Source organism: Echinops telfairi, unplaced genomic scaffold, assembly GCF_000313985.2.
Source record: "Echinops telfairi isolate 266 unplaced genomic scaffold, ASM31398v2 ScPeMD7_7400;HRSCAF=8409, whole genome shotgun sequence".
Lineage (NCBI taxonomy): Eukaryota > Metazoa > Chordata > Mammalia > Afrosoricida > Tenrecidae > Echinops > Echinops telfairi.
In genome coordinates, this window is record NW_022111300.1 from 53,609,344 (window position 1) to 53,620,553 (window position 11,210).

The window sequence follows — 11,210 nt, forward strand, 5'->3', positions numbered from 1 at the left end:
CTGTGATCATAATAAGCAATGACTCCCATCACACCCATAGGCCTATTTTACCATACCAGATAAGAGACTCATAGGGACTCCCTGCACCCACGTGTGTTTCTAAGACTGGATTATTGCTAAAAGCCGGTTTCAGGAGGGACCAACTCTTCTGTTTTCTACTCTATGTTCTTCCCTCGGGTCTAGTCTCCTCAAGGTTTCAACAATGAATTTGTGTGACTCGGCAATCCCAACTCTATCCTCTTACCTACACTCTAGCTCCCCATTTCCAAACATCATTAAGCATAAGTCACAAATTCAAAACATTTACTGTAGATGCAAATGCACAAAATTAACCCTGTCACTGTCCCCATATGACCTGTGGCTGTATGGTTCTGTACCTCGGCCGAGAGCCTTCGGTCATTCTGCAATCACTCCTGCTTACCTATCAGTGCCAGGCCATGGTACTTACGAGGCCACCCTTAAACATGACCTTGAGAAGTAATGTTTCCTCTTCACTCCATGGCCACCAAGCAACAACAAGCTCAGAGGTACTGTAGGTCACTTGCTGCCTTAAGCTGCTCTACTCGCTCTGCAAAAACATTTGTATGATGTCACCTGGCTTCTCTAAAATGAATACTACATCCTTATTGGCAACTAATAAAATAAACAACACTGCATCTGAGGGGGAAGGCCGTGTGTAATCCGATGTTACTCTTGAACACCTTCCTCATGCAGACCTTTGTAATATGGGTATTTGAACATAAAAAATTAATACAACCCTAAAGTATTATTGTACACCAAGGAAACAGACCCTTAGAGAGGCCAAGTCCATTTCCAAAGCCACAAAAGGGGTACATGGAAGGGTGAGTACAGTCCCTAAAGTCTCTCCTGCTCCCAAGAAAAATCCATGGGTAATCCTCATGTCCTATCAAGAAACATGAGGCAGCTTCAAGTTCATGGGAGACAATGGGGTTTTTTCAGAAACTCTTTGAAGTCCTGAACACTTCCAGATCCTCGACTGCCTAAAGGTGATGGGAATCTACTTTTACCGAACAGAATAAGGGGACTTTACATGGGCCACTTCTTTCAAATCCCAGAGCAAACAAAGAAAGGTGTTAGGATCCCGTATTTACCAATGAAGGAGGTCAAGCTTAGGGGCCTGAGAGAGGCCCGGCTACCACACGGCAAAGCAAGAGGCCGAGGCAGGGCTTGCCCCACATCTGCCTGCTAAAGCCAAGCTCTTTCCAAGGATCTACAATGCCTCCATGGTTTCCTTCTCCCAGATGCTTTAAGTCAGACCTGGACAAACTACTTCTACAAAGGGCCAGAGAAAACAAGTTAGTGTCCCAATACAGCCTTATGCATAACAGGCCGGAGGCTAAATTTGGGAGATGGGTCTTAACCTGCCAGACTTTGCATAAAGAGCCTTGATTCTGTGGCCTCAATCATTAACCTGTTTCAATTTCATGGTTTCGTTGTACTAATTTAACATGAATGCCTTCCTTATCATCATGTCTGCTTGCCCTAGATGGTCTTATCCTCCAAGTTCCCATTTAAGTCTCTGTTAATGGACTGAACTGTACCCTGAAAATAGGTGACAACTTGGCTAGGCCATGATTCTATATGATGTAGTTAACTCCCGCTTTTGTGATCTGATGTCATTAACCTCTGAGCTATATATCCTCACCTCTATGATACGATTGAGCCAGAACGCAATCTACAGGATTAAGTTGTAACAGTCAAACTCCAGTAAGACACAGAAGGTATCAAACGAGCTAGTGGGGAGCAGAGGGGCCTCCTATTACCAAGCAAGAAGAGCTTGGAGCAGAGTGTGTCCTTAGGACCCAGGACCCAAAGAAAATTGGTACCAAGGAACACCCAAGTCCACAGGTGCTAAAGAGACAAACACCTTCCCCCAGAGCTGATGGAAGGAGCAAGACTTCCCTTAGAGAGGGCACCCTGAATTCAGACTTCCTCTCCAAGCTGTGAGGGACTCTGTTTCTATCTGTTAAAACCACCCACTTGAGCTATTTCTCAGGCATCCTCCACCGTGACATCTTAGGATACTATAACATATGACACATTATAATTCGTTGGGATCGCCAACCCTCCACCCTCTGTCACTTCCACAGGTGAGTCAATTATCTCCTCCAGCAGGCTCAATGCAGCTGGCAGAGTAGCACATTCATACCTGGGACCTATAACAAGCACTCTTCTCACCCATCAGGGTACAGTCTTACATGCTTAAAGCTCCTTCTTTCAACATGAGGATACACGCATGTCTTCCACAGGCCCCGCACGCAGCTGCGTGTGATTTATTAGCTTTGCAGGCAGACAAGAGCAAAATAAGAACCAAGGAAAGGCTTACTGGCATAGGTAGTAGCATCCATCTTCCCAACCTTCACTGGCGAACCCATGTTTGTCATCTCAGTCCCAACTTCGTTCCAGATTGGCTCCAGTTTTTTACAATGGCCACACCATGGTGCATAGAACTTGGTACCGAGAAAAAGAAAAGCCAGTCACTAAAATGTTAACCCACAGCGCACATCAAGCTCAATCTCCTAACAATCTGTTTTACCAAAACCCACACAGCTGGACAAATTAGCTTCTAGTATAAATGACAGTATTCATGCTATGCACCCCACAATGAAGTCTCCAAACACACTCTCAGGCCACCCCACCGTCAGGCCTCGTGGCCGTCAGCAACAAACACCCATCTACGGTTGGCACCGTTGCTGAGTGCCCCTGGAGGGCCAGGGAGCTGCTGATGGGCGTGGCAGAGGCCATCGTGGGCTTGGTCAGGTGCACGAGTCCAGCAGAAGCCAGGGGCCTGCTTCCCCTCAGCACTACTGGTTGGCTGGAGGGCACCTCCGCTCACCCAGCGTGATGCCTATCAAACTGCTGGCGGCATTTTCAGGAGGTAAGATGTCTTTTACATTTTAATACAGACGTCTTCCCACATGCAGAAATGGGGGGGAGAGGTAAACCCTAGGGTCCTAAACCCCATCGCCTTGCTCAGTCACCCCCTCTGGCCGCCAGGCTACTGCTGTTCTCTGGGCCATTTTAAAGCCAGCCCAAACATGTAAGGTGCAAATGCGTGCCTAATGTCAAAGTAAAGAGATGGGGACCAATCTCCACTTTGCTCAGATGGAAGACAATGCTGGCTGTTGCGTGACAGGAAAACACTTCGAGGAGAGTGACTTTTGTGATGAAATCGACCATGGTCAGCTTCCTGCTTCCCCCATACAGGTCCTGCCACTAGGGTGTCTCACCAACAGGTCTCCCCTGGCTAGGGCCCGTAAGGCTCGCTCAGCAGCTCACTCACTACATGAACCTGACAGCCACCTGAGAAACCAAATGGCGTCACACACACATGCGCACATGCATCCCATGGGTGAGAGGAACAGAGAAGACACTTAGAAGCATCGAGGGATAATTAGACAAAATTTGCCAACTTACATCTACGAGCCAAATGTCATCTTTGCGACTTTCTTTAAACCTACAGACAAAAAGAGAAACAAATCGTGGGTTATCGGTATATGCCTGTGTTCACGTCCCACAAGTACAGTGTAAAAACCAAACTCGTTGCCACTGAGTAAGTCTGACTCACAAAGGCCAGCAGGACAGGGTCTAGCTGCCTCTTTGGGACCCCAAGCCTGCAGATCTTTACAGAAGCCAGCCTGTCTCGTCTTTCTCCACGGAGCAGCTGGTGGGTTAGAACCCTTAAACTTCTGCTGATAAATGAACTGGCCTAAAACAAACTCCTTTTCAACAAGCTATGTAAAAATTTTAGTGTCCTATCTGAAATTTCTCCTATCCATGAACCGCTTCAAGAATATAGTAGAGAAGGAAGAGAGAACAACACACTTGGAGGAAGGGATCTACAACTACGAATTAAAGGGGGACTTTGTGGGCCAAGACCCATGGAAGTTGCTCTCCCTAGTCTAGCCACACCTCCACAGATATGACCAGGAGCACCGGCATCCCCCAGTGGGTCTGGGTGCTGCCTGGGAGGCTCACTCATCTGTCGGGGCAAGGGTGCTCTCATGCCACATGCCTACTTCCCCCTGGGAGTCTGAGACTTGGACTCCTGCTGCTCGGCAGAGGTGGCCCTGAACACCAGCTGGACAGCGTCCCTGACAGACTGTATTTCACACACACGGTCCCCGGCTTTGGCTGGCTCCTCAGGGCTTTGCCCAGAGTCAGTTCTGCTGGGAAGCCTTCCACTGCAGTCAATCAACCTGTGAACTCCATGACATGGAGACCCAGAATCCACACCAATCACTGAACCCCAGCCTGGTCTCAGCACCCTGACATAACACTCAACTGGCAAACAGGCTTCCTGAAAGTCCCATTCTGATCACTTGATTCATTTATGTGACACCTTCGGTAGCCTCTGGAAACCTACAGAAAAGTGTTCAAACTCCCAGACTGATCTGGCTCCAACTTTTCTTTCCACTCAATTTTGAGTATCATATACAGACCTCTTTAAAGGAGTAGAAAACAAACAAACAAGGACATCACTCTGATGACTAAGGTGCACCCGACCCAAGCTCTCAGCACGTGGGCGCAGTTGGACAGTACAGACAGGAGAATAGGTGTCTTCGGAGTGTGGCTGACCCTGCCTTGGACTGACCGAAGAATGAGCAATCGGACTTAGAAGAGAAACAAGTAGAATGGTCCTTAGAAGTGAGGAGGGCTAGAATTCTGCCAATATCAGGCAGAATCAGGGCTGGAAAAGGTTAGTGGTGGGTGAACCTGACAGCGTGCCCTAGGTACAAAGGAACAATGCCATCAGCCTCACAATGGATTTGAAGGGACCAGGCAATGTCTCATTCGAGGTGGTCTTGAAACGGGGCTGGTTCAAAATCAACAGGGCTCACTCATCTACATGCCACATGTGGATGTCCCCCACTTAGGGGGAGACAGGGGAAGGCTTCTATCTGAGGGGGCACACACGGTATAAAGAATGTAAAAGGCCAAGGCTAGATGCATCCACCCGCTGGAAACCGCCAAGTGGCAGAGTCCTCGCCTGGAATTGAAAACTTGAGGTGGGGTGGGCCAGGCGGCCAGGAAGACAAGACTGCCACCATCAGAGGCCACACCACCCCCCAAAATGGCCTCAGGACGCCTCCACCAGACACTTGGCCGAGCCATGTCAGATAGGAGCAGCTGGCACTCTGGGAGGGGCTTCAGTGTGTGTCAGGTCAGGAGCAGCAAATCCCTGGGGTAGCAGAGGCAGAACTAGAGAAGCACCACGTGTGGTTTCCCGTGGCACCGAGCTCAGGTTTATATCTGTGGGATCTGGCAGGGAGAGACATACCCAACAGCTGATGACACTCCGGGCTGTGGCAACTGCCCCAAACAAGCTTTGACAACTGTGGCGAGGCGGAGGGAGTCACAGGGGCTCCCCTCTCCTCCCCGGCCTCTCGACAGTGCTCTCTGGTGCTCTTGTCTTTATCAGGGGGCTCTACCCCTCAACTGTCATGTGTACTTTCTCCAGTTAGGCCAGCCAAGCACCCTCAGACAGCCACCCAGGGTGGTGAACTCAGATCTTTTGGCTTGGGTCTTCTGAGCATTTTCTATCATGGTTTCCAGTTCATGGATCCCTATCTATCCCATGGGGCTGGTCAGGAAAAGGCATCAGGGCCACCTTAAGGACTTTGGTTAAACACAGACCTCAAATTGATGGTATTTCTGTGGCCCTTGTAGGCAAAATCCCAGGGGAAATTAGCAAGGAGGGGGGGGGGGGGGGAGTGGAGGAGGGGGGGTCGGAGGAGGAGCCCCAGGAGAACAGGGCTGGGGGGGGGGGGGCGCACGGAGTTTTGCCACTCCTTGTTATCTAACAGCCATCCTAAATCCTAACATCCTCTCCCCTACCATGACTTCAGTCGGCCAAGGGACAAAGGCTAGAACAGACCATGGGGTGTCCACATGGAGGAAGGTGCAGTCTGGTCAAGCATGATGCGAATGAGAAATGCCCTTTCCAGAAATGGGGAGCCCAGACCGCTTGCTGGGGATGTGTAGACCATGCGGGGTCTATTGTTCTCGCCCACCAGTCACAAAGCCCGGCGTTCTCGCCCACCAGTCACAAAGCCCGGCTTCCCAATGTCCACCAATCAAGCACTACCTTCTGGAGCTGGAGGAACCCGCCGTGTGCCCCATGATGATGCCACTGACTGACCTGTCACTCGGGCCACAAGCCTGGGGCCTGTCAGGGACAAGGTGCTCTGGGAACCCAAGCTGGAAAGGAATATGGTCTTGTAGGGCCTGGATAGAGGAGACCTGGCGCAGTGGTCCAATCATTTTGCTTGCTAACCAAAAGGTTAGCAGTTTGAATGCACCAGCTTTTGTGATGTGGCCATGGCTTCTGTGTGGACGTAGAGGCTTGGAAGCCCAGGAAGCAGCTCTCCTGTCTTGCCCGAGGTGAACAGGTATCCACCAGACACCAGGGGGGTTGGTTTTCTGGGTTCAGAACTGGTTGTGTAGCCTGTCAGAGGGGCACTCTGGGAAGACTGGCTAAATCTGGAGAAAGAGGCAACTGCAGCCAGGAAGTGGAAGGACCCTATAGATGACAAGGTTGACAGATGCATCCGCCACAGCATGCTGGCCTGCTGACTCAGGGGAATCTGTTCCTGGGCGGGGCTGCGCCTTGACCCAGGTCTAGTGGGAGAAGCAGCTTCACTGTGCTGTGTGGTCTCCGCAGTCCATGGGTGGACAGGTGCCGTGGAGGACAGCTCCAGATGTTCCTGGCCAACCTCTCAGGGTCACACAGGGACTGGACATGTGGCCCCCTCAGAGAGTCGACCAGCAGGGTCCGCCTACTGGTTAGGTTTCCCCCACCAGTGGCAGCTTCTCCCAAGTGCCACAGAGCTTCCAAGGAGCAAAGCTGGTGGTTTGGATCCAACTGTCTCTTCCCCAGGAGGGCTGGCTTTACATGAGTCTCAACCACAAGGGCAAGCCACTAGCCACTGCTTGTGGGTAGGTCAATGAAACCACATACACTGGGGCTGTGCACCAGGCAGCCATCCACAGTGCACAGATCTCGGCCAATGAGCAGAGCTTCTTCCTTTCCTGCTCAGTTTGGGCCAGGCTCTCCCAGCTCCACTGCAGCCACCCCCACTGCACCCCAGCACAAGGTTAAGTGGGTAGAGCCATCAACACCAGGCCCAAGTATGGTCTGGAGGGTCTCCACCACTGGGTCCCCCATGGGCTGGGAGGGGGTGGCGGAACTTCTGAGACTAGAGGATGCCAGGCACACGGGCCGCTGCTCACACTGACAGGACAGACTCCTGGGAAGAGGACAACTTTCAGATCATAGTTCCACGATGCAGACGAAGAGCCCAGCTAATGCCTCTGCCACGTCTAGGAGCTCCCAGGTACAGGTCCAAAAGCCCCGTGGGCACCACTGCCTGTGGTGGGGACTTCCTGACCAGCTTCCAAGCTGAGAGGCTGAAAGTGGTACACAGTAAATGTGGGCGGGAGGTGGGGCGGGGGATGTGGTCAAGAAGGGCCCCTGATGGCTTGCTGCAGGGCCTCCAGTACCAGTTGGTCGGGCCCCACTTATAGCACATGGGACAGGGAGCCAGGAACTGAGCCCCAGCCCCTGGGTCTTTTCCACATTTGGGGGCAGAGGAGGCCAGATGGTGGCATTCCTTCCAGAATGAGCCCTGTGACTCCTTTGCTGCACCAGGAACCTCGCCTGCCACGAAGCCAGGCTTATGGGTGTGGTGTCTGTCCCAGCCCACCAGGAGGGCAGTATCTAGAATGCGCTTGCTGAGAAGGCAGAGGGCCGGGGAATGCAGGTCATTTTGTGAAAGAGCATCCAGGGTGCACTGCCACCCTCCCACCTGGAAGCCAAATGGCCTGACCACCCAATGAAGAGATTGTGCCAAAATGGGCTGCTGTGAAGCCTCCTGCTGAGTAGCAAGACCCTCAGTGTGGATCAGCCTGTGACAATGGGGGCTGGGCTCCCTGAGGGGGGGCAGACAGGCAGGCAGGGAGACGCCGACTGCTGGCTCCCTCGCCTCAGTGACGAGGAGGGTCAAGGCTTTCCTCCCCAGGCAGCAGCCAGTTTTGTTCTGGGAGAAACCGCAATCGGCATTGTTTGAGCTGTTGTTGGTTGCCATGGAGACTGTTCCAACTCATGAAGACCCCATGCACGCAGGCCTGTCTCCCAAGGCACCTCTAGGTGGGCTAGTCATGGGCTAATGGTTGGACACGTACCCACATGTGCAACCCAGCCACCACTGGCATCGCCATCTTAGTCAGGCGGCCCCTCCAAGATAGTCCTACCCAAGGGGCCCAGTGCAGCAATTCACCCCAGCTGGAGGGTGATGGTGAGTGGCTATGCCCAAGACAACCCAGTAAGGCTACACCACCCTCGGCAGAGGGACACCAGCAAGAGGGTCTGCAGGGGCCCAGGCTACCAGGGTTGAGGCCAGTTCCTCAGACAGGGGACCTGAGAGCAACACCTGCTTCCCTCGCATTCTGCCGCTGGGTGGCAGTGAGCCACCTGTGCACAGGTCCCACCTGTCCACCTGTGCACAGGTCCCGAGAGGCCACCCTGCAGCACCCTGACCCCAGGCTCACTCAGTTCTGTCGCTGGGCGCCTGGGGCTCGTCCACTGTGGAAGGGACAGTAGTGACACTATAGGCAGTGGCCACCAGTGGACAGACGTTGCTTAGTCAGAGTCGACCTGATCCAGTAGGCGAGTCAGACCCTGGTCTAGTCCTCAGCCAGCAGGGCCCTGGCAGGATGCTTTTCAAACACGACCGCCAACTCTGGTGAAGTAACAGTGTGCTTGTAGGAAGGCTCACCCAGGTTACCCTATCCCGATGGGCAACCTCCTACCTTGGCTGCAGCTCATCTTTCCAGGCCTGAGAAAAGCCTAGACATCCCAGTCTTGTTAACAGTCTCATGAGTCAACTGTTCTCGGTCGCTCATGGTAGAACCTGGGACCACCGGGGGGACTCAAAGGACACTAGCACCTGAAAGGGTGGTCCAGGCATGTCCTTCAGCGGCAGAAACTCATCGCAGGTGGTGCAGAGCTCCGAGAGCCCAAACAGCACCCAGCTGAGGCAGGGGAGCTGCGATTCAAATGCCCTCTTACCTTCCCAGCCTCTCACCCACCCCATCCCCTCCCACCGGAAGGAAAGGCCGGCTTCCTGTCAGGTCGTCTGGGAAGAGGGGGTCTGTAGTGGCACCCCTAGCTGCCAAGATAACCCTCCTCATTATGGAAGTCAAGCCATCAAGGCTGCTGGCAAAGGCATCTCAGCTTAACTGACATGCCTGACCGGGTGTGGTCCCATCACCAGAGGGAAGCCCTGACCAGCAGCCAGGGAGCTGCTTTCCCAGATTTCTTCCGAGTTGCTCTGTTGGCATTTTAAACGGAGGCACCAGGTGAGTTCAAAGGAGTCGAAGGCTGAAGGGGTGGGCCGAGGACGGCACCCAGGGGGAGGGCCCAGGCCTTTGTGCAAAACCCTCTGCACACACCTGAGACGAACCCTCCATTACCTGGCTCCTTCAACACAACTCGGCGCTTCACTGGCCACTGGACCATCTTGTCATGCAATCAGTGTCTGGGGGGTCAATTAAGACAGTGCGCAAAACAGAAACCAAGAGCCCTGATGACGATTCGCTTGTTGAGACAGCGACAGCAGCAGGCAAAAAGGAGGCGGCCCCTCCCCAGCATTCAACTGTGTCACACGGACCACCCTTCCCCACCCCACCCCCAGGACAAAAGTCAGGTGTGGGCAGGGGTCAGCACAGACAGAGCACATGCCATATGCCCACTGCCGAGGAGCCACCTCCTAAACAGTTAGGGGTCAGGGAGGAGAAAGGACCAAGGCACGTTAAGTCAGTGTGGAAGGCAGGGCCACTAGAAGGGGCTGGCTAAGAGTGCAGAGCTAAGTGTGTGTAAGGCTGGTGGAACGGCCCCTCTGTTGGGGACGACTGCTCCCTGTCTCCAGGCACTGCTGCACACTGGCTGGGCAGCATGTCTGCCTGGGGCCCTGCTGCTCCCATGAGGCCTGCCAGGAAAAGCCTTGCGGTTCCCTTGGATCGGGCCTGAAAGGACGCACAGGGTTCTTTGCAGGCCCGCTCAGCTGCTGTGAGCAGTCTTGGGGCTAGGGCTGCAGGCAGAAAAGATACCCAGCCCCCAATTCACTGTTCACTAAGGCTCCAAACCACAGTCACGGCCCTTGAGTCCATTCTGACTCGCAGCCACCCTACAGTAAGAGAAGAACTGCCCCTGTAGGTTTGCGAAACTGCAACTTTTTTTTTTTTTTTGCAACTCTTTTCGGGTGCAGAAAGCTTCATCTTTTTTCTCAAGGAGCAGTTGGTGGGTTTGAATCTCAGGCCTGGTGGTTAGCAGCCCAACAGGTAACCCACTAGGCCACCAGGGCTCCTTATCATTAAGGCAGAAAGCCGTGAATCGCCAATTAAAGGGAAAGCGCTCTAAGCCTGTAGAATGGTACACTAGGATGTGGAAAGGTCTACCACATGCCTGGGCTTGGAGCAGAGCCTGACTTCAGGCATCAGCAGGGCATGGAAGGACTGGACCCCATCAGTGCTATGTGAGCACTGGCCATTCCCACCTAGGCTCCCATGGCTGAGAGGAGAATTCCATTATTATGGTGACAGCTCACATTCTGCTATTCAGAGAACAGCAGAATCAGGCACTGAAACAGTATTTAATAAACATGGGGATACTTACGAGTCATCTAAATCTGGCACAACTGTCTTACCGAAAGCCACGTCCAGTAAAATGGCTGCAAAACAAAGAGCGGAAGACTAAATGTACACTTCTGCCCCATCATGTCGCACACACTGTAGGCTCAGTCTCTGAGAACAGGCACTTCTTGCTTGTATCCCCCCCAGGAGACCCATCCCAAGCTCCCTATGAAGGAAAAGCACCAGGCATTCATTTATTTAACAGACATTTTCTCTGCAGTACAATTTCACGGTGAAGGTAAAGTCCTCTGTATGGGAGTAAATGAAGCCAGAAAGGTTCTTTTTCAACCGTCTTTTCCATTTTATCAACCCACACGTTTGGAGTAGAGGCAGACAGACATTGTTTTATATTTCTCTTATTTCCTCAGTACCTGTAGTAGATCTTCAGTAAAACCTCAAGTGCCATCAGAAACACTATTCCCTTTCTCCTTTTAATTTCTACCCTCACCGGGATGTGAACAGGCTTGCATGCTCTCCCAGGCAGGGCCCCCCCACAC

General features: G+C 52.8%; 1 protein-coding gene across 1 annotated transcript in view; it reads right to left on the minus strand.

Moving 5' to 3' along the window:
• Positions 1–11,210, minus strand: part of TMX3 (thioredoxin related transmembrane protein 3) — a 39,463-nt gene that overhangs the window by 26,208 nt on the left and 2,045 nt on the right. The window contains exons 2-4 of the mRNA XM_013004765.2: positions 10,697–10,773; positions 3,439–3,478; positions 2,316–2,471 (exon numbers count right to left, since the gene is read on the minus strand). Of these exons, the coding sequence (XP_012860219.1) occupies positions 2,316–2,471; positions 3,439–3,478; positions 10,697–10,773 (273 nt within the window). The remainder of the gene's footprint in view (positions 1–2,315; positions 2,472–3,438; positions 3,479–10,696; positions 10,774–11,210) is intronic.